Source organism: Amblyomma mixtum, chromosome 5, assembly GCF_055824585.1.
Source record: "Amblyomma mixtum isolate Tamu chromosome 5, ASM5582458v1, whole genome shotgun sequence".
Taxonomy (NCBI): Eukaryota; Metazoa; Arthropoda; class Arachnida; order Ixodida; family Ixodidae; genus Amblyomma; species Amblyomma mixtum.
In genome coordinates, this window is record NC_143016.1 from 82,873,838 (window position 1) to 82,901,739 (window position 27,902).

Below are 27,902 nucleotides of genomic sequence, written 5' to 3' on the forward strand. Positions count from 1 at the left end.
GACGTTCATTGATGTTATGTTTTGGTAGGCTAAGATTTCAAGGTATGTTCACTGTTCAGTGTTCCTTTTTTTTTGTATGTGTAAAGGGAACTTTCTATATTGGCGGCAAATCATATGTCAAGTTTTTCTATGTGTTCGTTTGGCCTTCAGGGACAAAATAATAATCCATGCTATGTTTTTCATGTCTTTGCAGTTAAAGAGCAGCAGTGCGCAAAAAATTGCCACCTCCTCTGTACGGCTTATTCACGTCTTCCTGTCCAACTATCCCTTTGCAAAGGTACGGCGCATGAACATGAAATAAAAAGGTTTAGGCATTCTAAGCAGGGAGCGCTTTGTATCTGTAAGGGTAGTGGTCGACTGACTGGCAATTGTGTAAATGAGGATATGGGAAGCTTAGAGATAAAACAATATCTTTTCAGTGTTTGGGTGATGTCAGTGGAAAGCAAATCCTTCTTCTTTTTTTTCCTGCAGAAGCACTTCTCAAGCATGCAGGGTTATCGTACTTTGATTAGCACACTGAAGACTATGGGGGAGCCTCAGCAGAGCACACTGGAAACACTTCTGGAATGGGTAAGCTTTTTTTCTTGCATAGGGTAGCTACTTATGTTGCTTTAGGAAAAGGCCTAACAGTAAGACTGGACAGAGGGGAAGGAAGCCTGTTGACGGTGGTGTATTAAGTGGTCTTTTGAGCTGCCTTATGCAGTTTTTGCATTTCCTTTGCAGCTCCGTGAAGCATTTCCAATACATTCTTCCTGTCACCAGTTTGCTCAGTATTGTATAGATGTGGCCATATGGATGTGACCATATGAACGAGCAAGACAGTATTCGCTTCTACAACCGGGCTTTGCTCTGTTCTGTTTTTATCTAGTCTCTGAGGAGCTTGCATTTCTTGTTCATCGCCACCACGGTGGCTCAGTTGTTTGGGGCTCGACTGCTAACCCGAAAGGTGCGGGTTTTAATCCCAGCCGTGGCAGTCTTATCGATGCAGGTGTAATGCTAGAAACCTATGTACTGTGCGATGTTGGTGCTCGTTGAAGAACTCCAGGTTGTTGAAATTATCCGGAACCCTCCACTACACTGTCTCTCATAGCCTGAGTCACTTTGGGATGTTCAACCCTATAAACCAGGCCACCTCTTGTTTATTATTATACTATGTGATCCTTGCTAAGCAGAAATGGAAACGTGTCAGACTCGGCAATCTCATTGAAGATGTACTTGAATTCTGCCATGTGAGGTAGGCAGGCAAAGGCTAGCTGTGTGTGATTATGCAATGCTACAGTGTGAAACTGATGCGTGTAACTGGTAGCAGCAATTCATCAGGATGGACGTGTAATCGGGCCCTAACCAGAAACAGTTCGTGGCCTGTGTGACGCCAGGCTCAGACTTTCTTTTAGGTTGGCTTAGTATGCATGTGGAATGTTAATAGTGTAACTTTTCATACTGGGCTACTGTGGTTTTTCAGCATTGACGTTAAGCCTCGTGACCAGGTGCATCTTTCTTATGTGAAGCAGGCCAGGCGGCATTAACTTAATGCGGACAACAGTCTCTAGGCTAATCAGCTTCTGTTTTATTGATCATCTTTGTCTTGTGCATTCTTATGTGGTAACTTTAATTTCTTCTGTTAAGTTTCTCAATGCAGTAATGAACCGTGCTGTACTACGGTGTCATGTCTTCTCAATGCCAGCCTTGTTGTGAAGCACAGAGTAAGATAGAGGGGATCAATTTTGCTGCATTGGAGAAAGTTTGGTGGTCAATCTGATAGGTGGCATTCAGATTTGGTTTTGGCACTGTCAGAATGCTTCCGCAGTGCTGCAGCTCCGGCAGTTCTGGGGTCCGGGGTGCCCGACGCTTTCTCCCTCTTATTCTGCGAGCGCATGCATGCATCGCAGTTGCCATCTGCTTCGTGTTGCTGCACTAACGTGTAGCCGCTGGAAATCAGGTTTGTCTTGCAGGTCATCTCACAAATTGCACCGGCTGTGATATGTACGCTCGCCCCATGCAGACGTGTTTCTTGTCTTTTAGTTCAATTTTCTCTTGCGCTTATAAGTTGTCTTCATTCAGCAATATAGTTCCTTTCTAGCTGCTGTATTATTTTTGAGAAACCATTTCCTTCTCTAAATGCTATGCGCACACTCTACTTCAAATTAGCTCTTGGTTGGTCTTTGGAGTGTTCGGTTTCCATTATTTGAAAAGCTTTCAATCAGATGGCAGCTGAAACAGGGGGGCTTTTTCTTTTCCTTTATCAGATCCTGGTTTGCACCTCGGTAAACAGTTCACCGCCTACTCTTTACTTACGCAACACAGCACAGCAAGCACAGCATGTGCTTGTCGCCTCTGCTGTGCCGTCTGCATACCAGTCATCTTGTGGGTGGGTGTGTCGTCTGCAACTCCTGTTGAGTCATGTTCATGGGTCATGGGCAGATGACACCCAAAAACCGCATGAGCAGTGAGCAAGCAACCTGACATCGAGCCAAATGAGCTTGCTGCTTCCTTCTCTGAGCACGCATTCTTTCAGAGCTGGCTGCAACGTGTGCACATTGGCCAATTCTTGTTAGCAAAAGCATTATCTCAGAAAATAAACGGCTTTGCACTGACTGAATGATAACCCCAAACCCACCTGTACATTTCCAAGCTAGCAGGTGATGTGCAAAGGTGCCATTTCGTCTGCTGTCTGCTTGCTGGTCGCCACAACATTGCATTTTGCAGCAATTTCGACAGTTGGCACATCGGTGTGGTTATTTTTGCAAGAGGGATAGCGGAAGGGGGAAAGCGTGCACAAAGCCATGTTCGACGAGCAGAGGGAGAGAGTACAGTGCAGTTGTGAGCATCGGACATGTGCTAGGTGTTAATGTAGCAAAATTGTTCCTGCTTAATGCATTGTGATGTGTCAGAGTCAGCACTCCTATCTATCTTACTCAGTGTTGTGGAATCACAGCCTACAGGGAAATAATTGTGGAAAAAAAAAAAGCTTGTTTGGGCAATGTCTGTTGCTAAACACCAGAAAGAAAATGAAAAGAAAAATCTGCAAAAAAAAAAAATCAATTTCCTGAATTGGAGCAATATTCTTCAAGTATCTTCGCAAAATCTCTTGGTGGTTGTATGAAAAGTAGGGGGTAGTAACTTCTTGGGTCTTTCTGCTTGCAGCTAGTTGAGGAGACCCCTCGCCTGACGGGGACATCGACTCTTCGCAACCTGGAGCTGATGATCCACCTGCTGCACTGGCTCCCCCAGTTGGAGTCGCATGCCCTCCAGCTCTGGCTGGCTGAGCAGCTCGACTCGATGGTGAAAGGGTCGCTCAGGTCACGCATGGACTGTGCACGGGGCGGGGTCATCCCAGCGGTCATCCACGTGCTGAGCAGGAGCAGCACAATCGGTGGCAAAGCTGTCGGTAAGGGCTGGTGATTCCTTGCAGCTTTGGCATGACTGTGCAGGTATTTCAGTTGTTACAGCTCTGCGGTGGTTGAGTGGTTGTGGGGCTCACTTGTTGACCTGAAAAATGCCGGTTCGATCCCAGCCGCGGCGATCGCATTTCGATGAAGGCGAAGTGCTAGAGGCCCATGTAATGTGCGACGTCAGCGTGCATTAGAGAACGCTAGGTTGTCAAAATTATCCAGAGCCCTCCACTGTGGCGTACCTCATAGCCTGAGTCACTTTGGGACATTAAACCCCATAAACCAAACCAAAAGCCAATCACATCATGCTTACGGGCTCATTCCTTACTGTTTTCTCTGTACCCACTATCCTAACTGGCATCTCATAATTCTCAGAAGTAGTCAGGGTGTTGCCAACACTCGCCAGCAGCCTTTCATTGGCGTTGCATTTTTCTTTGTGACAACAGGGCAGCTGCTGAAGTTTCTGGTCACTCTGGGTTCATGTTCCATAAGCACATCCGAGCTGAAGGCACTTTTCCACCTTTTGCGGCCAAACTCCTGTGGAGAACAAGTAAGTTTATGTTGTTTCTGGAAGTTTTGAAGCATGTCACTTTTTGCAGTTTGACTTGAAGCTCCTTAATTTAGCTTACCATATTTTGCAGTCTATGAGTCGCATCTGTGTCCAAGTTGGCACCCCCATGCAAATGGCTCTTTCTACACATCGATTTCCTTTTCTAACATAACTACTAGGCATAGCAAAAGATGCCGTGCGGTGGTGCGTCTTTGCTGTAATACATGTCGCACTGTTGTATGAGACAGGTTGACAAAAAATTCAGGAGAAAAAACGACTTATACACTGAAAAATGTGGTAAATAGTTTACAAAAAGGTTTATATCTGAAGCAGTAGTCCAGTTTTGCATTTGCCGCCGCGGTGGCTCAGGGGTTATGGTGCTCGGCTGCTGACCCGAAAGACGTGGGTTCGATCCCGGCCGCGGCGGTTGAATTTCTTTGGAGGAGAAATTCTAGAGGCCCGTGTACTGTGCGATGTCAGTGCACGTTAAAGAACCCCAGGGGGTCAAAATTTCCGGAGCCCTCCACTACGGCGTCTCTCATAGCCTTAGTCGCTTTGAGACGTTAAACCCCATAAACCAAAACCAACCAAACCAGTTTTGCATTTAAAGCTTTAGATCATTCTTGGCCCATTAGGTTATTTGTTTATGCATTAATGAGGGCAGGCAAAGGATAAACATTGGTGCAATGATGCGGTACTAGTTAGAAAGGAAGGTTACACATGCGGAAGTTTGCACATAAAGAAAATAAGAAACTCTGCAGCAGCAGTACAGTGAAGTGGGGTCAGCAATGGGTGAAAGAGTGAACTTGCAAGCCAGTGCTGCATAATTAATGGTACGATATGGTAACAACGAAATAAAGAAACTTAGTTGCATTGTTACTGGAAAAATTGTGCAAATTCTTTTGCTGTGCAAAGAGAGCATTGAAAGCAAAGCTTAACTACAGAACAAGATTAGGTTGCACACCATGCCACTAGTGACTGCAGAGAAAGACGAAACCTGATGTGGCAATCCTTAGTGTTCATACTGTGTCTGTGACGATGTAGCACTGAGCTTTTTCGACATGTTTTTTTCTTTGTCCGAGATTGCCTTTATTCAGTGTGGGCCTTTCCTTTGAAGTTGGAAATCCCAAATTAGAAACAAGCATTCAGGTTGCATTGTGATGGTCATGTGGTACTCTTTTGTATCTAGCATTGCATCAGAAAATCTGTAAGTATGCAATGGTAAGTATTTTGCCAGAGCTAAAGAGTGTCCCCAAATTAGAAACAAGCATTCAGGTTGCATTGTGATGGTCGTGTCTTGCTCTTTTGTATCTAGTGTTGCTTCAAAAATTCTGTAAGTATGCTGCGGTAAGTATTTGCAAGTGCTAAAGAGCCTCTCCTTTGACCTTTCAGCACCAGTACACACTGCCACTAATGTACGCCCTATCCAGCATGGTGAAAAGTGATGGCTGGCTTGGGGCATGCCACTTCTTTGACTTTAGGGATCCAGACGAGGTGAGAGTCTTCTCTTCAGTGGGGAAATTGTACTCGGTTTTGTAGCTTTCTTATGGGGGGGCGGTATAGAGCTAAGACATTGGAGAAATCTTGGTTTGTATTTATTTCGTGTGTACTCTGAGTGCCCCTAATCTCTACTTTGCCCCACTTCTCTTGCAGGGAATTGTCATTCCAAACATAAAGAAGTGGCCTGGGTCCGGGTTCGCATTTCATGCTTGGCTGCGGCTTGAAAAACTGAATGTGCGGAAAGAGGCACCATTCCGAAGGCAGCTCTATAGGTTCAAGTCTTTTCTCTCGATATCACATTGACGCATCTTCTGAGACAAAAGTATTAGTGGTTATGCATTTCCTGATTGCATCTTTGGTCCCTGTATTCTGCATGTAAAGAGGAAAAAGGCACAGTTGTTGTTCAAGTACTCTAAATAGCTATTGGACTGTAGGCATGAATGAATTTGTCATTTGTTGTTAGCAACTTTATGCAGGTTAAGCTTTGATTACCATAAGCCGTCAGCAAATATACCATGAATGATACAGTATCTACTTGTCACTCAATTTCATTTCAACTAGCATATTTAAGAAAGTTGTTGTCTGTTGAGGAAAATATGATGAATACTCATGTCAAAAGGCCTCTAGGCAAATGGTAGTTACTTTACGAGGAGAATGGGAGGTTTTGCTGTTGATTTCTAATTGATTATTTAGTAAAAAAAGAAACTTTCGAAACCTGCTCTTGTAGAGAAACTACGACACAGCTTGCTGTCAGAGCGTCCATTGTACACAACGGCCTTATATGGATTGAAATGTTTAGGAATAATAGGACTTTCGTCCTGGTGTCTGATCTTGTTTTTCTTTTGAGCATGCAATAAAACGATCTAAAAAAACTATGTCCATCTAAGATGTGGATTGGCTTGAAAAATAGGTATTTTTATTGATAGTTTTGCGGTATGTGCTATGTTAGCTTCTATTAACATGTGGGTTGTCTTTGCTCTCTAGTTTCACACAAAACTTCATGTTATTGCTGTTAACATACACTAGAAGGTACTGTCGATTCTTGCAGAATTGTATTGGCATTTTATACAATGCCTGGGTACCTCTCGTTGTGGCCATTGTGAGCTGATGTGTTGCAGTAATGTTCATTGAGCTAACTAATCAGTGTAATGACAATCCTATGTAATATATGAACCCACTCTCTGACAATAAAACTGGTTTTTAATAAGCTTGCCAAATATTTCAGTTGATTGTACTAAAACTAGTGTCGGGTGCTTACTCTTACCAAGTTTTACTATTTCAGCTTTACGACCGCCAATGGGAGTTTAGAATCATTCTTTACTGCTCAAGGAAAACTAGTGGTTGCTGTTTCCACCAAGAAAGACTACTATGCCATTCCTGTGGAAGGGATCACTCTGGACGATGAGACATGGGTCAGTTGGGCTCATTTTTCATTTGCTTGTTTTTTCATTGCGTAAATCTGCTTTGCTCCTTTGTTAGACTACAGTGAGATTGCATCTGCCGAACACATACCACGGTAGAAGCTTGTTCAGAAGATATACAACCAAATGTAGAAACAGCTTTGTGCATATACATGCAGACATGTGCTATTTTCCTGAAAAATTCATCAAGTAACTTGTTATTTCTAGAAAATTTCACATAATTGTGGGCTTATTAGACAGCTGAGTTCCTGTCCTGTCTACATTTTTACTTGCTTTCATTGGTCATCACTTTCTGCCTAAAACTTCTGCAGCGATATGATGAAAGTGATGCTATAAAGTAAGCTTGTTGATTTGAACTAGACCGCAAGCAATAGTTTTAAAATAAAGAAGTGTTCATACCGAAAGGAATCAACTTTAAAAGGTGGGGCTGACATTTCTTTTAAAGGGACACTGAGGAGAAATTGAAGTTGACTTGCATCGACAGAATACCAGCTCCTGATTACAAAAACGCCATTCATACTGACAACAAAGCTCCTGTAACATAGAAAAGAGCAAGAACCAAAATACAGGTATCGCCGCCACAGGCCAAACTCGCAAGTACAAGCTTCATGGCGTCATAGGACAAAACAGTGTTGCTAGAACCAATAGTTCTAGCAACACTAGGACACGAGAAGCTACGAATCACTGAGGCGCAGCAGATGCATGCGCAAATCTCCTTGATGTCGCCAGATGGCGCCACGTACCCGATAGCTACGCGCGCTCCTGCAGCGCCGGGACCAATCAGCACTTGCTCTCAGCGGTATGGGGGCTCCCGGTATTCCGCTAACGGTAACGAGGTACACGGTATGCTAAAGGCGTCTATTTGCGAGAACTTCGTTGACGACTTCGAGAACGGGATCCATTGTAACGCTGGCAAAACGCAGGTGCAAATGTAAACGAAGCGACGGCCGCAATAGCCGATAGATGCCTCCAACGTGCGGCCGGCGGTAGCTTTCTTTTCGGCTGCTGCTGGGCCGCACTGCTGGCCGCCAGAAATCACGGAGTCTGCGTTACGTCATGTGAATGTCATGTTTCACGTCACTTAGTTCTGTGTCGTCATAGCAGAATCCCAAGTTTGAATCAGAGCGGCGGGAAAAACTATTTCAACTTCGAATCCAAATTTCTTAGAAATAAATGCATCTTTCGCTGCCGGCCAAGTGGCAACAAAGCCATGAAATGCCGAACTATCGGATTTTGCTATAAAAAAACTGTTAATAGAGCTCTCCTCAGTGTCCCTTTAAGTAGGCAGCAGGTGAACAATGTGAATATGCATGTGTGAATATGCGCTGGTACCACTGCCATGTATTCTCCACTGTGCCAACTTGAATGGTATTTAAGGATGGTGAAAAACTTACAGGATGAGAACCTTGGATATGCAAAGAGGAAGCAGCGAAGCACTTGGGAAGTGCAGGGCTTTGTGGGGCAGCAAGAGAGGAAAACGGCGAGGCTCTGCATAGTAGGAATTGCGCACTCGTGACAAAATGCTTTGCAGTTCGTAACTTTTTCATTGAGGTATCAACGATAACTGTCAATTTGCATTGCAATTCATGCAGGCTGTAATGTGGAAACAAAATTGTTCCAGTTTAGAGATCAGTCATCAACGTTAAGCATCTCTAAATTTTGTGACAAAATTGAACACTGGTGCCTTTGTCCTTTTACTTTGTCACTATGAATAAGGAGGCCTGTTAAACAACTAAAATACAACACTTAGATGGAAAACTGAAATTGCAGACACAGATTATTGAACACTGTTAATTTCAGATCCTTCGTGCAGTGAGAATGGCAGGCATGATGCACAGCATTTTGTAGCATTTTTAATTTATTTTATTTATTTACACCTGATATGCCCAAGGTCGAGGTACTACATGAGGTGTGAGTTGTTACAGTATGTTGATGATTTTTTCAGTGAATGCCTTTTGCTTTTACCGTATTTACTCGCATATAGGTCGACCTTTTTTTCAGAAATGTTGCCCTTAATTAGTTAGCGACCAATATTCGTGACCAAAGAACCCCGACCTATATTCGTGACGCAGGTCTTCATCATCATCATCCGGGTGCACAAAGTGAATTACTGTGTGTACCCGCATTGCTCTTTCGCTCATTTCTTAGAAAGCAGTATATTTTGTCGTTCTGGGCTGGAGCGGTGATAGTAAAGCAGGGGAGGTTTTGGAGGCGTACCACATAAGAAAAAGAAGAAAAAGTTGTGTCAGCGATACATCTGTGAACCTTTTTACAGCTGAGATTTCATATCTTGAGCGGGTCTGTTGATTGCACATCTGATTGCACATCAGGTTTCTTTTTGCGCGTGCCTAGATTTCTGTATACTTGCTCGCTTTTCAGAGATTAAAGTCAGATGAAGTGTGTGTTTGACCTACGACGTATGTGCTTGTTTTTCAAAAGATATGGGTCGACTGATATTCGAATAATTTTTTAATTCGCTGCGAGCCCAATGTATAGGGGTCGACCTATATGCAAGTAAATACGGTATATTTGGACTGTACCATTGTGTGTATTTCTTCAACATTTACCTACTGGCATTTAATGTTTGATGACTGCTGTGTTGAATAACCACATTATGTCTGGCCAGAGCACTTGGCATTGCCTTGGTGGCTAGAAAAGCATTGGAATACTTTTTTCACCAAAGCTTTTGGAGGCAACAGTCTTGTTAAAATTGAGTTTCAAACCTTGAACAGTTCAAATGAAGGGGAGTTTTTTTCGCTTGTCTTCAAACTGTCGTGATTCTGTTGGGACCGAAGTGTCAGTTTGTATTAAATGTCATTTCAAATTGTGCAAGTTCAAATTGCAAACATTTTGCCGTGTATTCAAGCCACGTTTCATTTTGCAGCATAGTGTGGATGTGTGCCATACACCAGCCCGCCGTCCATTCACAAACAGCACTATGTCGGTCTTCATTGATGGGAGACAACGTGTCAGCGTGCAAGTGAAGCTGCCTTCACTTAGCGAGGTTGGTGATTGAAAAATTGCACACTCGAATGCATGCCAGTTTTACAATGTTTCGCATGCTTTGAGTGTGAATGGCCCAATTTTTTACTGACTTATTAGTGACAGTGTTTTGCAGTGCTGCTCTGGATAGGGTCAGAACAAGGAAAGCATTAAAGGGACACTGTACTTATTAAGCAGCCAGAGCATAGTCAGAGTCATGCCATCACCCGCAACTGATATAGTAAAGACCCTGATTAAATATTTTTGCTGGCCCGAACTACTTTACTATAGAGGGGTTCTACTGTATCATCAAATGCATAAAGAAAGCTGAGAACATGATTCATAGGCCTGGAACTTTTGTAGAATCAAATCAACCATATATAAAGTCATCTTTGGTGTTCCTTTGATCCAACTTGTATGGCATATTGCATTTGTTGTTTAAGGTTGCAGTTTAGGATAGGAATGCAAGCTTGTCTTTATAGTACCTGTGTCTTGACAGAGTGGGCTGGCAAGAATATGTAAGGAGTTCTTCAGCAATGGTGAAATGTAGGGGTGGTATTATGCATTGTCAGAGGTTGCTTGATGCGATTTCATACAATTCGTTGGGGGGGTGGTTTCGTGCTACTTAGAAACAGTGAACATTGCATGATGTCAGTCATTAACCATGGAAACCTTTCACTGACAGTAAGCTAATGTTGGGCATGCGGAGCAGCTTCTTGAAAGCGTGTACGCACTTTTACAAAGCTTCGGTATTCATATCATAATCAAAACACGTGCATACTTTCAACCGCACATCTTACGTTCATTATATTATGCATATATCCACAGTCACCTTAGCTACTGTTTGTCCTGCTGGGGAAATACATATTTCACTCACATTGAAAGACTTCAGCGCCTTCAGAATCAGGCCATCAGGCTCATGTCATTCAGTTCATTCCTAACACACTCTTTACCACTATCATAGCTTGCGCATACTTCCACTTCAACAGTTGTTCGCTGTGAAATCATCCACCGTTATCTACAAGGTAATTAATCATCATGCTCATATTGATGGCTTTCCTGATCAGCTTATAAATACTAATTCTACTAGGTTTCAACAGCGTAATAATCTTCTTCTACCTAAAGTGAGGACTAATTATGGAAAATTTACCACAATATTTGCCGGCATATCCTGTTGAAATACTGTTCACTCATTTCATCACCGCATTAAAGAGTACTTAATTAATTTCCTGTGTAGTTCACATGCCTAAACAGTAGTAATCCTTGTTTAAAGTCTCATTTTCTTTGCATTATGTTTCAAAGTTGTTGCTGTATATACTTTTTGTTCCATTTTTCACACACAACATTGTAAATTTTTTGTAGATTGTTTATTTATGCTAATTGATACACTGCCTTCCATTCTTTGCAATTTTACCCCACTTGATTTGTTCTAGGAGGTCCCCCCGACAGTCGTGTACTATGGGACCTCCTTCTGTACTGATTTTATTGTATTTGTATTACTATGTGCGTTTTAAATAAACTTGAAACTTGAAATTTCGTTCAGCGACAGCAGAGACTGATTGTGGTGACAGTGATATAACTCTGGGCAGATGCATATTGCTTTGCTGTAGGCTGCTGCCGTTTTTGCTTTTGCAGCTGATATGAAATCTTGTGTTGCAGTTTTCTCAGTGTCACGTCGCTTGTGGGAATTCCAATGAACCGACCACGCCAACTAGTGAAAGGCGAGCAGCAAACAGCAGAGCCTCTGGGGACAGCATCACATCTGGCATGCTGCCCGAGCATGGTCTCGGGGGCAGCGAAGAGCATCCTGCCCAGGGAGTGGCAGGGAGTGGGGGCTTCCTCAGGAACAGTGCCCTTGGGTCATTCCTCAGTGGCTGGGACACAGACAAAATTTTCTCCATGGCCCCCAGTGTTCCAGTCAACCTTCGAAGTGCCTTCAATGCTGACCCCGACCCGTCTGTCAGTGTGACACCGCTGGAGTCGCACGAACAAGTGAGAGGAGTCATTCGCTCGCTTTTGTACTTGCTGTGGCACCCCAGATGCTGCAGCAGGGCAGTGTATGTTAATGGGGGACACTACCCTAAAAAGTGAACTTTGAACCGCTTGCTCAATTTCATTGAAACTTGCGAATATCACTGCTGGGACCACCTCTGCCAAATTTTATTAATCAGCTGGGGGCTTGTGTTGAACACTGTAGTACTTAAAATAAAATGGGATGATTTTCAATCATGTGAGTCTATTTTTCTCATCTCCTGTTTCTCCAGTGAACTGTCAGCTTAGAAAAACTATCATTCCAATATTACTTGATAATATTGGTATTTTAGCAGGTTTTCTGGAGTGAAATTTTATGAGGAACACAATTGTGCACTCAGTTTGTCTATTTTTTCTCTTTTTTTCACACTAGAAAATGACTTTAAAAAAATTGATGCAAAATTAAAATCCAATGTCATTCTTTGCATGGTGTCATTCTTTCAAAATATAGGAGAACTAAGCAAAATAATTCCACAGTTGTGTGCTCTGGACATTCCCAATGCCACAAAACACAAAAAATTGGGAAAATTACCCTTATTTTTCGAACAACAGTTTTCCTAAGCAAGCATAGTCATCCTTGGCACAAAGGTTGCATAATCTGCTTCATACTTATTCTAGAAGAACTAAATTTGGCAGAGGTGGTCCCACCAGTAATATAAACTAGCCCCACAAATTTCAATGAAATCGAGCAATTGGCTCAAAAGTTCACTGTTTAGGGTAGTGTCCCCCCTTAAATCAGGCTGCATTGAAATGCGCTCTTGCCCATAATGATGTGCATCTTGCATACCCACTTGCCTTGGTTTCAGAGAGGGGCTTGGCATTACCGTGCTTCTACATTGTGACTAGACGGCCATGCAATATCAAGTTGGTTAGGTGGTGTGGTGCTTACGGAATTTTCTCAGTGTTGTGTGTAGGACTATGTGCTGGCCATAAGCTTCTCATATTATTAAGTTCTGATTACCACTAGCCATGGTGGCCACTGCAGCTGCTTCCGAGCTCTTTCTTTTGTATTGTGGGCACAAATTTTACCACAAGAAGGTATCGGAAATATACTACCACCACAGTATGAGCCCAGTAGCACCACTGCAACATTAATACATCAGTACCCCGCTGTAATGTTCCCAGGTGCTATTTTCCCGGCTGTTAAATTTTGTAAGCCAGTCCTGTCCAAGCTGCCATAGAAACCTATGCAATACAAACTCGGCTGTTGCGTTGCAACTGTGGCAACTTTCTTTCATGATATGTTGCAAATGTCACTTCGTGATAGTGCTCTAACCCGTGCCGGCATTTTGACAGCCTACTTTTAATGCGCGTGGAACGGCAACGGCACGCCGTCCAACACGGAATTCGATTCTATCAGCGCTTGGCAGCCTCCGGTGTGTTGCACAAATGTCGACACCGAGCACACTTGAGTGCGGCGTGTATTCCGTTTTGGCTATTAGTTCAGTTCCTTCACCGCTGCGGCATGAGCATGAACGACCGAAGGCGTGAAAATGAAACTATGCCGCAGCAAATGCCCCATGGGCAGTCCTGTACGAGATGCAGTTGTGTGGCTTGGCTCTGGTGCATGTTTCTGTCATCCACACTTTCTTTGTGGCCTGCAGCTTAAACACGCAATTTCTTGATTACAATAGACGAGGATTGTGTAGGATTAAGGCAGCTGCCATGAAAACAGCACAGAAGTGCTCAAGTGTATCCAAATGCCCGCTGTGCGCTCACACCCTCTTTGTTGCTGCCTTCCTTCCACCAACGTGCCCAAGCAAATGGAGAGCCATCACAAGGCATTTAGGATTTTCTGCACATACAAACGATCGTGACAACCACAGAGCCTTGCAAATTCCAAAGAATCACGTGACCGTTACTAGAAGTAAGAAAACAAAAAGCAAGAAACACAAACAATGATGTACATTTTTTTTGCACGCTTCCTGGCTACTAGGTTTCCTGGCTGCTATATATTTTTTTCTGCCGCTGCATGAAAAATGTTGCGTAACAGTGGGGTTCTGCTGTACACCACCACTAGGCACCAAGCTATACTGTCACTGCACTATGAGCCAAAAAAGATTATGTGCAAACTTCTGGAAGGCTGGAAGAATCAAAAAGCTAGCCAACTTACTATTGATTCTTGGATTTCACTTTGGAAAGCGGGATGTGAAATGGCAACACAAACTTTTCAATATTACTGGTGTGTTTGTGGTTCCTTCTTTGGGAAAATGCTTGAGAGTAATCAACAAAAAGTGTTAAAAGACATTCCACAAAGGAGTCCCTCTACAGAGCTGTTGCAGATTGCAGGCTCTAGTTTAATGATCACTGACCGTAGCTTGACCAGGGCCTTCGGCTGCAGACTGTGTGTTAATTTATGCTCAACTACTGTTGCTGGTGCATTTTATTATTATTATTTTTTTTTTTCATTCTTCAGTCTAACTTGTTTTTCGCAGGTTTGGGGCTTGTCAAGAGGTCTCAAGGGCCAAATTGGTTCGCTGTGTCTCTTCAGCGAGCCACTCCAAGCCTCTCAAGTGAAGATTATGTACACTGGAGGTAATAATTCTTGTTTTCCTCATGGTTTTACAGCCTACTGCTTTGAGAAATTTTGCAAGCTTTTTGTTTGCTGTCACATGATAACCACGAACACTTTTCCTTTAATATAGGTCCCAGGAATTACACACTGTTCAAGAATGAAGACTCTGTAGAGGTTTCAGAGCTGCTAGGGAAGCTAGTTCTTTACTATGATGCAAAGGTAAGCTTTTTACTGGCATGTGTTTTTCATTGCTTTATCTTTTGTGAACTGCACTCAGTTTATTTTGTTCACAGTTAGTATAGGCTTGCTTAGTTATAAAGAGGCTTTTGCTTTTATAGGAATGCTGAAATTTTTTCTAAAATATAGTCCTTAATGCAACAGAGGGGCAAATTTTTTGGGTAAACCTGTAAAAAGAATTATAGTTCTTCGGCTGAGAGATATTGTTATTTTGCTGGTTGAATTATATTTTATTTGTGTGTTGATGTGCTCTTTTAAGCTCATGTCATGTGCTGATATAGAGAGGCTCTGCAGCTTATGCTTCAGAGCCTTGCTCCGGTTTGTGCATTGAAAGGCAATGAACGCAATATGTTTGTTGCCAAATGCAGGCATCTTTGGATGGAACATGTACAAACCTTGCCCCAACTTTGTCCCTCTATGATGGCACAGTCAGAGGCCGCTACTGTCACACCCAAAATGTCAAGGTATGTTGTATGTTTGTGGGTGAAGGGAGGCATGCATCTAATTTGGGCAGTTTATTTGGCATTTGTGGACAACATGAGCAGTCATATTCTGTTGCATTATCACTGTTATTGTACTGCTTAGTAGCACAAGGGATATCTGGTTAGAGTTTCATCGTATAGCTAACGGCAACTGAAATGTTGATTCCGCTTTACTTTGTTTTTTATTCCGGTCAGAACGCAATTTTCGTAACAGTAACTGTTGCATTAAATAGTTGGGCAATGAAGGGACCATGTTTGCTTGTTTTTGTCATGATAATTATTACAGTAAAGTTGATCACAGGCCAAAGAGATTCACGGTAGCCGCTCTGTGAATAACGCATGCTCTTGCTGCTGAGCATGAGCCTGAGGGTTTGGTACGGGCCACAGTGGCCATGTTTTGATGGAAGAAAAATGTGAAAACACCCATCTACAAAGAGTTTGTTGCGTGTTAAAGTGCACCAGGTGATGGAATTCAGCTCGGAGTCCTTCACTGCAGTGTGCTTCATACTCAGGGATGGCTTTTACATGCAAACTATGCATTGATATCTTTTAAACTAGGCTAAGAAAAGAGGCCTTTGGGAATTCTACTTTAGTGTTTGTCTTTTACAGACTACATCTCGAGCTAGACTTGTCATACGCTTATCTTCCCTTGCTACACATAAAAAAAATGGCTGTTTCTTTTTAACAGGATACGATCAACTTGATTGGGGGTTTCCCAACACTCTATGTTCTCCTGGAGAACTCTGGGAAGCCCATCCCAAAGTGCTCTCCGAGCTTTGAGACTCCTTGCACGCCTTCCAACCACAGGCCCTCGGAAGAACTCGTAGATGACTGGATCGTAGTCCCGTCATCCTCATCATCTTTTTCCGGCAAGTTATGCTCACGGGTTTACAAGCTGTGCTTTGCCAGCAAGCAGTTCCTTTCTTTTTGTTTGCCGAAGTTTCATGGATTGAAATCAACTTTAATAATAGGAACAGTGATCTTGACTTTATGCAGTGTTTAGCTTTTACAAGAAAAAAAATGCATGCAAGGTGGTTTAGGTGCTGGTTGCTGTGTTACCTAAGTGTGGCCAATATTTATGAACACATGGAAAGGCATTAAGAGGTGTGTACATAATAACCTTCTTTTTAACAGCTGTATTTTGCTCATCTTAGTGTTCGTTAGTGACTCATTTTCCGAGTCATCAGCGCTTAGCACCAATGTCCTTTTGCGTGATTAGTATATGGGAGCTTAAGACAGCTTCTTGTGCTGTAATTGACCTGTTTACCTTGCAAGTATTAGCTAACGCCTGCTGTTGTTTGTTATGCATTATCTTTTTAAGCCACTTGTCTGCTGTAACATGCGACCTCTATCCAAATTTATCATCACAAACTTTTTTAAACGCAGAATTTTACACTTATGAGTGTTTATTCCAGGTCACTTTTAGTACTAGTTCTGTATGTTGCAGTGCTACAGTCAGAGGACTGTCACATGAAGTCATGGAGGGCTAATTACTAAACTTGAAACGACTGGGGATTGCTGGCTGATGTTTATGATGATGCGCTAAGCTACTCTAATGACTGGGCAACTCAGTTTCGTGGTTAGTGGGCTCACTGTTTGCATGTTTGCATGCCTCTAGTGTTTAACAAGGACTATGCAAGTTGTGTTCTTGATGGTGTCGTGTGTGTTGGCAGCTCTGCGGATGAAATGTCGCTGGCTGCAGCGTGCGTATTTAGTGCGATTTGCAGAGCACACACAGGCCTTGCCCCGCTCGCCACCTTGTTGTGATGCGAGCATGTGATGACTGCTGCACTGTGGAGGGGAGCGCACACACACCTGACTGTTTCTCTGCTTAGGACCGCAGTCCGTGCTGCTGGACTTGCTGCGGGAGACGGAGGGCGACCCTAAAACACTTGCCAAGGGTCAGGCATGCTGTTACACTTAACTGCTTCTCCAGCAAATGCGTTTTTGGCTCCCTGTCCTGCTTTGGCCTGCTGTTGTCTCGTCTCACTGTCGGCTTACTTGTATTCCCCGCTTCCTGTTTGCTCTGAAGTGCCGTTTACAAAATGGTCATGCAAGAGTGTGGCTGATGCTGTGCATTCTTGTGATTGTGTTCAAATACCTTGCACTCTGAAAGGCCCAAAATTTATACACCTACAAATTATCACATCACCTGTGGTAGTTAGACGAGGCGGTTAGAAAAGCTTAAAAATTGGAAGCTGTGCCAGCTATCGATGACACTGTGCTGACAAGCACATACTTCACTTATAGGTAGTTTTGTATGCCTTCCTATCTTCCCGAAATTGGCGACACGAAATGGGAAGGTGCTGAAACAAAGCCTCATAACTGGTACGATGAAAGTATCCTGAAGGCAGATGCTGCTCTGCCATGCGCTTAGCAAAGTGCTGTTGACAAAATAATGAAAGTCTGAAGATGTTTAGTGTGTCGTACTGTAGAATCTTGATCATACGAATTTCATGGGGTCACGAAAAATGTTCATATCCTCCGAAATTCATATATAATTCAAAATAAACAGAATTCATATGAATAATGTACGCAGATCTGTTTTCGGCCGATGGGGTTTACTGTATTTACCCAATTCCAACGCGCCCCCGATTCCAACGCGCACCCAATTTACGGCACCAAAAAAAAAATTCAAGCCCAGATTCTAAGGCTCGCCCAATATTGGTAATGAAAAAAAAAAACTACAAGCCCCGCTTCTAACGTGCATGTGACTTCCACGAATGAAAATAATTTGCAACCGTTTTTATATTTTAAGGAGAGATGTGGGTGAAAAAACCGAAATTTTTTTCGATAAAGTCGATTTTGTATTTTCTTGCGTTTTGTATTCCCCCAAGCCTCTTTTATGTATAAAAAAATCAAAGCCGATAATCAATGGGAAGTTAGTAAAAAATGCAAATAAAGCACTCGCGGTGGCTCCCGAAAGTGCGAATTTGACCGAATTTCGGGAACGCGGCATTTCACTCCACGGCGTCGCCTGCTCTTGAATTTTTGGCGGGGAAGTAGGCCTACCCATCTTCTACCAGAAGCCACTTCGGCAGCGGCGCATTCTTGATAAAAATACGAAAAAAAAGATCGTTTCCTGCCCGAGTCTAGCGTCGCGACTGGCCCTTCAAATCACGTGGTACGATCGGAGCTCTTCCATTGGCTACGAGCATTCCACCGCACGGTTGGATGCAGACGCTCTTTCTTCGTTCTGCCGCCACCGAGACGTGAACCAACGCTTCTGCCCGGGTTTTCGGGTTTTTCTCCTTTTCCCGCTATGGATGTGACTGAGAAACGAGATTTTCGTTCACGCAAGTTCCTGACAAAGCATCAGTATAAAGGAAGACGCCCCAAGCGCAAGTGGAGAGCTCCGGTGACGGGAGGGTCGTCTGCTGCTAGGCGTAACTGCGGCAACGGCGATGCACCATTTGGATCCTTCAAGCTTCTTGCGGAGCATCCATAACTTCGTCAGTGCATCTGAGCGAAAGATAACGATGTTCGACGGCCAAAACAAGCGTAAAAACGAGTGCGGAAGCGCTGTTATCTGTGCGATCGGCATGATGCGCGACCTCGTCAGCGGCGCGGCGTGCCCCGCCTGCGGACGATGTAATCTCTGTCAGAGAATCGGCCGCAAAACAGAAAGGACTCTCATCGTTTTTGGAACTTTACTGCCGAAATGACGCGTTTCCAACAACCGTTGTTTCATCAACATATTCTTTGAGCCGCGTATCTCGATCGTGCAAAGGCAGTGATGAGGCGTCCGCCCGCGGCAGTGCACGGGATACGTCGCCGTGAACGTGGTCCGTGGTCGCTGAGCACGCGACCAATGACAAGCGCCACACCGGTTGAAAACGGTTCCTGCGACGCAGAAAACGACGAGCAAATGCGTTCCCATGTTTGCAGGCAGTTATGGTGTCTTCGACTGGTCGTTTCAGATCGCTCTAGAGCGCTCTGAGATGCAGCCGCACGTTCGGCTGGTCGAAATCAAGTGCTCTGACTACATTCAGCTGGTTCTTTCAGAGCGCCCGCCTCCAGCTCAGAGCGCTCTGAGGCGCTCCGAGAAAAAAGTCGGAGCGGCCCCGAGATGTGTTTACGTGACAGAGCCACTTCCGCCGTTTCGCGGAGACGGATGCGAAGCCAGGGTAGCCACGGCTCCATTAACGTTGGCCACGGCACACCACGACCGGTCTGGCGAGGCCTAACGCGTCAATTTTTACGCATCCGTAGAAGCAAGTTTAGGCGCTTTAGGTATTAGAGGCAGTTAAAACGTCCCTGCTGTGTGGCTCTGTGAGGCGAAATGTCGAAAAAAAGACGAATCATTACGCTGGGTACGCCGTCACGGAAGTTACGTCCTTTTTCTGCTTCCTGCACTTTCGCTCTGAAAACTTGCTGACCATTCGGCTTGACCGGTCTCGCTATGCGCTCGGAGCGAGAGCGGCTCTCACTTTGCCAAATCTGAACCGGATCGTGGGAGCGACCAGTCGAACACACCATTAGTAAGCTCTCACATCGTATAATGGCGATGACGATGGGCAGCTATGGGGCAGTTTGGGTTTGCACTCGAATCCAACGCGCATGCGATTTTGAGACGTATTTTCCCCGAAAAAAGGTGCGCGTTGGAATTGGGTAAATACGTACTTATGACAGCGCACAACCATTGACTCGGCACATCTGTGCTGTGCTGATCGTGCTTCGTGCTCCTGGCTGCTGCTGCATCAGCGATGTATGGGCCGCATGCTGCTGCTGACTGCTCGCGACGTGCACTGCAGTATTGACAATCGTGGCGTCATTAATGTACAGGCAGCAACTACTTGGTGCTCGAGGGCGTGGTCGCGGCTCGCACATTCGTATCATCCGCAGTGGGGGGGGGGGGGGGGGGGGGCTGTTCGTAACACCCGAATTTCTGCCCATTGCACTCGGTGCACTGTGATCAGGGCATTTTATGAATTTGTATCACCCTGAAATTCGTATCAACTGGGATCGTATCATCAAGATTCTACTCTATTGACAAGACTACTAGAATATAGAAGTTCTCAAGTATTTGGCAGTGTTATTTGTCATCCACATATTGCTCGGTTGGAAACACTTGACATTGGGGGCCATGACTGTGCATTTTGTGACATTTAAAGGTGCACTGAAGAGGAATCTGAACTCGTCTTTTTGCCGCGGGAACTCGATCTACACGTTCTGAGCATTCTTAGAAACTTCGATTTATTGCCCTGTGTGGCTGATTTTCCTAATTAAATCGAATTAACGTCCGGCTCCCACCTTTTTTTTTTAATTCTCCCTTGTACGGTGGGCGGAGTCGACCAACGCGGGGAGTGCCTTGCAGCCAGCTCTGTGGAGGCTTTGCTTTCGCTTTATTTTGTTTTTTAGGTTTCCGTGAATAAATAGTTTCATTCGCAGATAATATAGCCGCAAAATAATCCCGCAGAAATAAAAATACGCGCGGACTATTTGCTTCTACGGACTACTACGTATTACTCCGCCGAGGGCAGAGCGGCAAGCCGCCGCTGGACTGGCTGAAAGGTACTCCACGCTTTGGTCGACTCTGCCCACCGTACGAGGGAGAATTAAAAAAAAAAAAAGCCGGGAGCCGGACGTTAATTCGATTTAATTCGGAAAATCAGCCACACAGGGCAATAAATCGAAGTTTCTAAGAATGCTCGGAACGTGTAGATTGAGTTCCCACGGCAAAAAGACGAGTTCAGATTCCTCTTCAGTGCACCTTTAACAGGAATTGTAAAAAATAATCGCAGAGACATTTTAAATTGGATATTTTAAAATGAATGTATTGGAACACTGTGTAGAAAAACTACTAGTTGGAAAAACCTTAAAGCCTCTTTCTTGCTCTATAAATGAAACCTCTAGATATTTTGCGCACGTTATTATGTAGCTTGGAGCCGACAGCTTAAAAAGCATTTAAATTCACATTGAACTGATTGGGACATAAGCCTTGCGTTATGTATTGTTTCAGTTCATGTTATGTTAGATCCTAGGGTGCTTTGTTTTTTCCATGGTGAGACCTCGCGATACATCTTTGCAGGTTTAGGGTATTTACATTTTTACATTAAGTTGCTGACAGTTGATACAAACACACTTTTCTATGTTTTTTTTTAGTACCAAACACACTACTAACATGGGAGCTGGGTCGCATGTGGCAGGTGTGCATGCGGATTTTTTTTTTTTTTTCGCACTGTTTCAGAGTTAGTTCACTGTCATGTTTTTGCCTCCTAGCTTTGCATGCAGAATATACTTGTTCCGAGAAAGGCACTTGAAACAAGAAAATTTTTCGATTCTTTCTGAAGTCCACCTGTTGTTCTGTCGTAGCACCTTTGTCAAACTGCTGCCTTTCTTGGGAATTTTCTTTGCAGCACTGTTACCTTTCTTTTACTGCCCCATTTGTGTTGCCAACTGTTGACCCAGAGAAGATTGGCCAATTTTTTTTTTACCTGCTGGCTTCTTCCTTTTTGCCTTGCAGATTTGAGGTTAGCTCAGAATCAAGTCTCTAGCTTTCTGGTCATTGTACAGCATCTTATGCAAGGAAGCTCGGAGAACCAAATGCAGCTCTCGGCTCGCACTGGGATACCAACCATTGGAGCCCTCATGCAAAGGGTCAGCATCTAATGTTCTTCTCTAGCACTTAAAATTGTGCTCAGCAAATGTCCCATTTGCCTAGAGGAGTGAATAAGACAAACCACTGTGCCTCTTTATTGTCTTTGAGCATATTTGTTTATTATGCATCTTTACAACCTCCTGCTCATGCTTTGCAGTAGTTTAACAGACTGTAGTAATCAATTTCAGGTATGGTGTTTTTATTAGTATAGTGACTTTGTATAACTGGACAGTAGGCAGTCTGCAGCTTTAACTCGGGGAAGTAGTATGCCCTAAAGAAATTACTGAACAAAGCTATCTGTTCTGTAAACAAAATGTGGCCAATTGTGCTTTGAAATATGCCTAATTGATATCCTGTTGATTGATGCTGATGAGTTCATTCAGTGCCTCATTGTTCATCGCACTAAACTTGCTTAACCATGTATGCTTGCTTGTTTTCTTAGGCAGGAAATGCATAGACTGAACCTTGCAGTCAAATCTTTACGTATTGTTTTTTAAAGCTGTTCATGTTGACACTGAAACTTTGGTAACATTGCAGTGAAAAACACAGGTAAGGAGAGAGTAGACACCACAGTGCCTTGCCTTTTTGTTTCTTGCCTTTTTTTCTTGTCTTTTTCTTGCATGGAAGGGTTTTTCACAGTTGGCTGTGTGCCTTTTCTTTTTCTTTTTTTGTATTGCTGAAATGGGGCACACTACCTGGCCCACAGGTCCCAGGCCACTGCATCGACGTGAATGTCCTGATGGCTGTGCAGTTGTTGGTAGAGAACGCAAGCACTGTGGAAAATGCTCAAGAAATGTTGCAGCTTGTGTACCAGCACATCCTCTTTGACTTCAGAATTTGGAGCAAGGGGAGCTTTCCAGTGAGGCTAGGTGAGCCAACCTCCTTTCTGCCTGCGGTCGTCTTGGTTGGGAAACAACAGGCACTCTGCATGGGCGTATCTGGTTGCTTCAAACTCTGAGAGCAGCCTCATGCGTGCTTTTTTGTGTCAGATTTCTGAGCTCGCATTGTTCAGCAGTTCTGGCTTATTCTCCTAAAATTCATCTCAGTGTTATTGGCTCTTGTTGATGCAGTCTGTTGTTTATAATGCTCACCCTTTCTTTGGTATGATGTGAATAGGCCACTTCATTGTTGTGCTTCAGTGGTACAGTCATTAAAGAAGTGTTAGTGGCTAAAACATTTTACTCAAAGAGGTGGAAGAAACTTGGACTTTGTAAACACATTTGAAAGAATTCCCATATCAAATAGAGTAAGGCTCTATTCAGTCTGGGCTTCAAGTCTTGAGAAACTGTTCATCAGCGTGACTTTTTTTTTTGAAGTAGTACATGGAAGTTCGGAAGCGCTCAGAAATGTGCCTTTATTCGCTGGAAAATAAAGGAAATTGGTACTACTGAGGTGGAAACACATGTGAACAAAACTGTGTGATATATTCCAGAAGAATCTCATTTCATGCATTTCTATTTTGTTTTATCTCTGAGGGAGCACCACTGCTACATTTTTCATTTTGTTTAACACATTTGTTGTGCTTACCGTCCTTGACAAATTCCTTGGCAATGACACAGACAAGGACATGACAGACAAGTTGACAAGGAGGTTTTCAAACTTTGTTTGGCTTGTTCTAAACATGCTTATGGTTTCACAGGCATCCAATGCTGCTGCAAAAAGAAAAGAAAAACAGTATTCAAATTGTCTTGGCTTGCTGCCTTATTCTAACATGCATAATGCTTTAAGCCTCATTTCAGAAAGATCACTAACCAAGCTTGTTATTTGCAGATTGATAAAATGTGAATGGTCAGTTTTGTCTCTCCCATGTGGTAATTACAGATTACTGGCTTCGGTTTAGAAGCTATTCAGATTTAGAATAATTAGCTTCACATTTGCTTTGGAGTAAAAAATAAGTATTTTTGCATCCTTGAAGAGTATGTACTGCTCTATGGTTGCTCCGCTGAGTTTGTGGAGGAAGCAGTTGTTCACTGCTGGTTTAGAATACGCATGATATGCTGTTAAGTTGACACTGGTCTCTTTGCTTGAAGTCAAGTAGTAAAGCTTTGTCAGCATATCTAGCATGATCATGTTGGTCACATTTTGTACTTGCTCCATTAACTTTCCTTTTCTGTAACCTCAAATGAATGCATTATTTCCTGCAGGGCACATTCAGTATCTAACCACTATAATCAAAGAAGACCGTAAGTACTTCAGGAAGAAGTATGGACCCCGGTTTCTGCTGGACATGGTACAGATGTTTTACAGGTTAGTTTTTTTTTGTTCATCAGCTGTAAAAACAATATTGCCACATCAGTTGTAAGGTTATTGGTACTCTTTTGTGGAGGCAACAAAAGCGGTATGTTTAACCAATGCTGTAATATATACAACACTCTAAACAGGATGTGGTTTCTACACAGCACATAAGATTAATGACTAAAACTGCCTGCAAGTCATGGCCTATATGTATTAGCTTTGTGGCAAAGCTTGACCTTTCCTTTCCAGTGTTGTATTTGAACCCTTAATAGTTACTTCTGTGTGTGTGTGTGTGTGTGTGTGTGTGTGTGTGTGTGTGTGTGTGTGTGTGTGTGTGTGTGTGTGTGTGTGTGTGTGTGTGTGTGTGTGTGTGTGTGTGTGTGTGTGTGTGTGTGTGTGTGTGTGTGTGTGTGTGTGTGTGTGTGTGTGTGTGTGTGTGTGTGTGTGTGTGTGTGTGTGTGTGTGTGTGTGTGTGTGTGTGTGTGTGTGTGTGTGTGTGTGTGTGTGTGTGTGTGTGTGTGTGTGTGTGTGTGTGTGTGTGTGTGTGTGTGTGTGTGTGTGTGTGTGTGTGTGTGTGTGTGTGTGTGTGTGTGTGTGTGTGTGTGTGTGTGTGTGTGTGTGTGTGTGTGTGTGTGTGTGTGTGTGTGTGTGTGTGTGTGTGTGTGTGTGCGCGCGCGCGCGCGTCCGTGCGTGCGTGCGTGCGTGCGCACTTGGGTTTGGGTTTGGGTTTGACAGTTTAAAACCTCTGACCAGTGGGAGGATTTTATTTTTGCATGTAATGTAATGTTGGTCTTCCTGTTTCACTTGAGCTTTCTTTCTTTTACTGACAGTGACTGCAGCCTGCTATCATCTGATGATGTCAAGACAATCCGCATGGCCGTTCTCTCGCTGGTGAAATTCTACATGATGCGTGATGTCAGCATTCAAGATGTCAGCGCAGTTGTGTCTTATGTGCTGTCTCAGAGGAAAGAGGAATTGGTGAGTTTTAGTTGATGATTCGTATCAAACTTGAAGCACAGCTGAAGATGTTGAAGGACCTACTAAGTGATTTGACAAATTGTCTCTGAGAGCGCCTTGTTGACTCCGTAGGCAAAGGAGATGGTTGAAATGCTGTTGCACTTACTCGAGAGCCCCTCGACGAAAGATCAGCTTGTGCTGCTTCTCTACGAGCCGAACTGTGCCGAGCTGTTCTACTGCATTCTACTCAACAGAGAGTTCTCCAGCTGCACCAAGGTTAAGGTTCTTAAGGTGAGACGCATACTTGTGATTGGCTGTATATTCTGTTTGTTGAAGGGCTCGGTTGTGGGGTCAATTTGTTTTTTGCATAGTGTGAAGAATGCATTGGAGCAGAGTGCAACTGCTGTGCAACCTCGGAAAAAAACGCAGCCTTGGACCAACCATTGTGGTGGTTACCTTGCTGCTTTTTTCTGCTATGTTTGTTTTGTACAAGTGATCGTACTTGGCTGTTATGTGTCTGCTGTTTCATTCTTATTCTCTTTTTGAGGGTCTCCTTAGTGTCAGTATGTTTGTTGCTGTAATCTTTTCTGTTGACTTATTCTGCTAATCTCTTTCACTGAATGTCTGTCTATTGATTCCAGTTGATTCAAGCACTGCTGAGGTCCGACAAGGTTTACGAGAAGTCTAAATCACGGCTACGGCTCGCTGAAGTAGGCTTTGCATCTTTAACTGGTCTAATGTCATCGAGTGACGTAACTAGTGAAGTAGCTAGGGAGCTTGTCAACCTGATACTCATGTCAGGTAAGGATTTCTGATAGTAGTAAAATCTTTTTTTATGCAGCTCTTAATATATCTCTGGGATACACACAAGATTTTTAGTGGGTACAGACTCTTCCCTGGCCTGATGTTCGACTTCTCTTGGGTGAAATGCTTGAAAAAATGGGTCTTTGACCCTACCTCGTGCAGAGAAATGTGTTAGTCTAGGTGCTGTTTGGCTGTGCTACCCTTGCACTGCTAAGATAAAATCATCATGTTATCATCTTAGTTGAGTCACTTCACCTGAAAAGAGAACATTTCAGCAATTTACTGCAGCTATGCTGTCCATTTGCATGTTATTACAGTGCATTGGAGGAGTGAAAATTACTCAAAAACCTTGTCTCAGAGGGAAGTGTCGAAAGTGAAGCATGACATAGTGACTCCTTTGGACAGCCGTGTTGTGTTTGTGTGCTTACTGCACCGTTATAGGTTGTTATGCTACTTGTATGTTGGCGCCTGAAATGTGGATGAAAAATGCGTTAATGCTTCACACTGCTTTATTTCAGATATCTCGCAAGCCTTTCCAGGCTTTCTTGCTGTGCTGAACCTCATTAAGAACATGGACATTGAACTCAAATTTTACGCTGCAAAGAAGGTAAAAAATTTAGTGCTGGCCTTTTCTAGCTTTTAAAAGTTGCGTTTTCAGTGGAAGTAGCATTTTCTTCATTAGCATGCAGTACAGTCAAACCCGGATATATTGAACTTGGAGGGGATCGCGAAATAGTTTGATATATCGGTAATTCGGTATATAAAAAATAGCTGTCGGTAACCTTCTTGCAGCTATGTGCCGCCCACAGGCGTACTGAAGTGCAACGCTCAATAGGCATTGCTAGGCCTAACCTGCTTTGCATCTAAGCTGCAATGGAGAGTTCTTTGGAACTAGCCACTGCCTATCATAACATGTCTAATCCTGTTATGAGTAGACTATAAATAGAATAATCGCTCGTTAAAACTAAGGTACAATTGGTTACCGCGAGGTCCTTCTTCTGAAGCGAAGCATGCCAGGCGAGAGATGCCACTAGGCTTTAGTTAGGATGGCTTCACTGTAAGACATCAATGTGGCATGGAAAATGAGCACAAGAGATCGAAAGTCGCCCTCAAGCATCCCCCATGTTCATCTTGTCACACGGTTTCACAGCGCTAGTGCTGCTAGCAGGGATCCAGTGCTACACGGCCAACCTGTCTTTGTGTGCGAAAAGTGATCAAAAACCATCGTTAGGAGAAGGGCCACTTGCACAGGTGCGGTGCACAGTTCGATACATCATCAGATGACCGGTGAAATTGTAGTTCAATGTACTGCTCGTATTTTTTATATACTTGTACACCAAATTTTCAATCTGTGCATTCGATATAGCCAATAATTCTAAATATCCAGGTTCCTTATATCCAGGCCCGACTGTAATCTATGGATAATTTGGGTTCATTATTTTTTTAAAACCAGGGAAGTTGCCTTTTTTTTTTTATTCAGTGTAAAAAAGAAAAAAATCTCTGGTTAGTTGCTGGTACTGTCAGAGATCACATGGCAATGAAAGTTAAATGAGTTTTAGAAGTCACATAGTAGTGAAGGTTAAATGAGTTCTATTGCATTGACACGTATGCTGGTCCTTAAGGGTAACAGAGTGGATTCCAAGAGAAGGCAAGCGTAGCAGGGGGCGGCAGAAAATTAGGTGGGCGGATGAGATTAAGAAGTTTGCGGGGATACGGTGGCCGCAACTGGCAAAAGACAGGGTTAACTGGTGAGCCATGGGAGAGGCCTTTGCCCTGCAGTGGGCGTAGTCAGGCTGATGTTGGTGATGATATGTACAGGACTTTGCATGTCTTACCAGTAGCCTTACTTTGATTTCTTTGTGTCACATACAAGACGGTTCCCCCCTGTCCTGTCCTTGCAGCTCCTTGGAGTGCTCACTGACAACGCCTCGCTGCTGCCACAGCTGGCAGCACAGACTGGGTGGCAGGAGTGTGTCCTCAGCCTGCTCATCAAGGAGCCCATCTCGGAGGCTAGTCGCGCGTTTCAGGCCACTGTCCCCACACTTGACCTGATTGACCTCAATTCCCTGGAAGCCGATGCCAATGCAGACTCTGAAAAACCAGGTGATACCACTTGCTCCTTTCTTTAGCTGCATGGTTCACATTCTGCCTAGGTCTGGAATGGGTGTCTGTCTGCAGCTAAAGCATATGGGGGG

General features: G+C 43.7%; 1 protein-coding gene across 4 annotated transcripts in view; it reads left to right on the top strand.

Annotated features, from left to right (window-relative positions):
• Nucleotides 1-27,902, top strand: part of LOC149342839 (neurobeachin-like protein 1) — a 91,137-nt gene that overhangs the window by 9,170 nt on the left and 54,065 nt on the right. For 3 of the 4 annotated variants that reach the window (XM_089545336.1, XM_089545339.1, XM_089545337.1), the window contains 22 exons: nucleotides 194-277; nucleotides 472-570; nucleotides 3,145-3,388; nucleotides 3,839-3,942; nucleotides 5,335-5,436; nucleotides 5,596-5,714; nucleotides 6,725-6,854; nucleotides 9,748-9,867; nucleotides 11,505-11,837; nucleotides 14,312-14,411; nucleotides 14,522-14,610; nucleotides 14,997-15,092; nucleotides 15,799-15,979; nucleotides 16,946-17,011; nucleotides 21,577-21,710; nucleotides 22,418-22,580; nucleotides 23,856-23,958; nucleotides 24,777-24,924; nucleotides 25,036-25,194; nucleotides 25,545-25,704; nucleotides 26,226-26,314; nucleotides 27,609-27,810. In XM_089545336.1, coding sequence (XP_089401462.1) covers nucleotides 194-277; nucleotides 472-570; nucleotides 3,145-3,388; nucleotides 3,839-3,942; nucleotides 5,335-5,436; nucleotides 5,596-5,714; nucleotides 6,725-6,854; nucleotides 9,748-9,867; nucleotides 11,505-11,837; nucleotides 14,312-14,411; nucleotides 14,522-14,610; nucleotides 14,997-15,092; nucleotides 15,799-15,979; nucleotides 16,946-17,011; nucleotides 21,577-21,710; nucleotides 22,418-22,580; nucleotides 23,856-23,958; nucleotides 24,777-24,924; nucleotides 25,036-25,194; nucleotides 25,545-25,704; nucleotides 26,226-26,314; nucleotides 27,609-27,810 — 3,025 coding nt within the window. The remainder of the gene's footprint in view (nucleotides 1-193; nucleotides 278-471; nucleotides 571-3,144; nucleotides 3,389-3,838; nucleotides 3,943-5,334; nucleotides 5,437-5,595; nucleotides 5,715-6,724; nucleotides 6,855-9,747; nucleotides 9,868-11,504; nucleotides 11,838-14,311; nucleotides 14,412-14,521; nucleotides 14,611-14,996; nucleotides 15,093-15,798; nucleotides 15,980-16,945; nucleotides 17,012-21,576; nucleotides 21,711-22,417; nucleotides 22,581-23,855; nucleotides 23,959-24,776; nucleotides 24,925-25,035; nucleotides 25,195-25,544; nucleotides 25,705-26,225; nucleotides 26,315-27,608; nucleotides 27,811-27,902) is intronic. The other variant, XM_089545338.1, reaches the window with a different exon arrangement.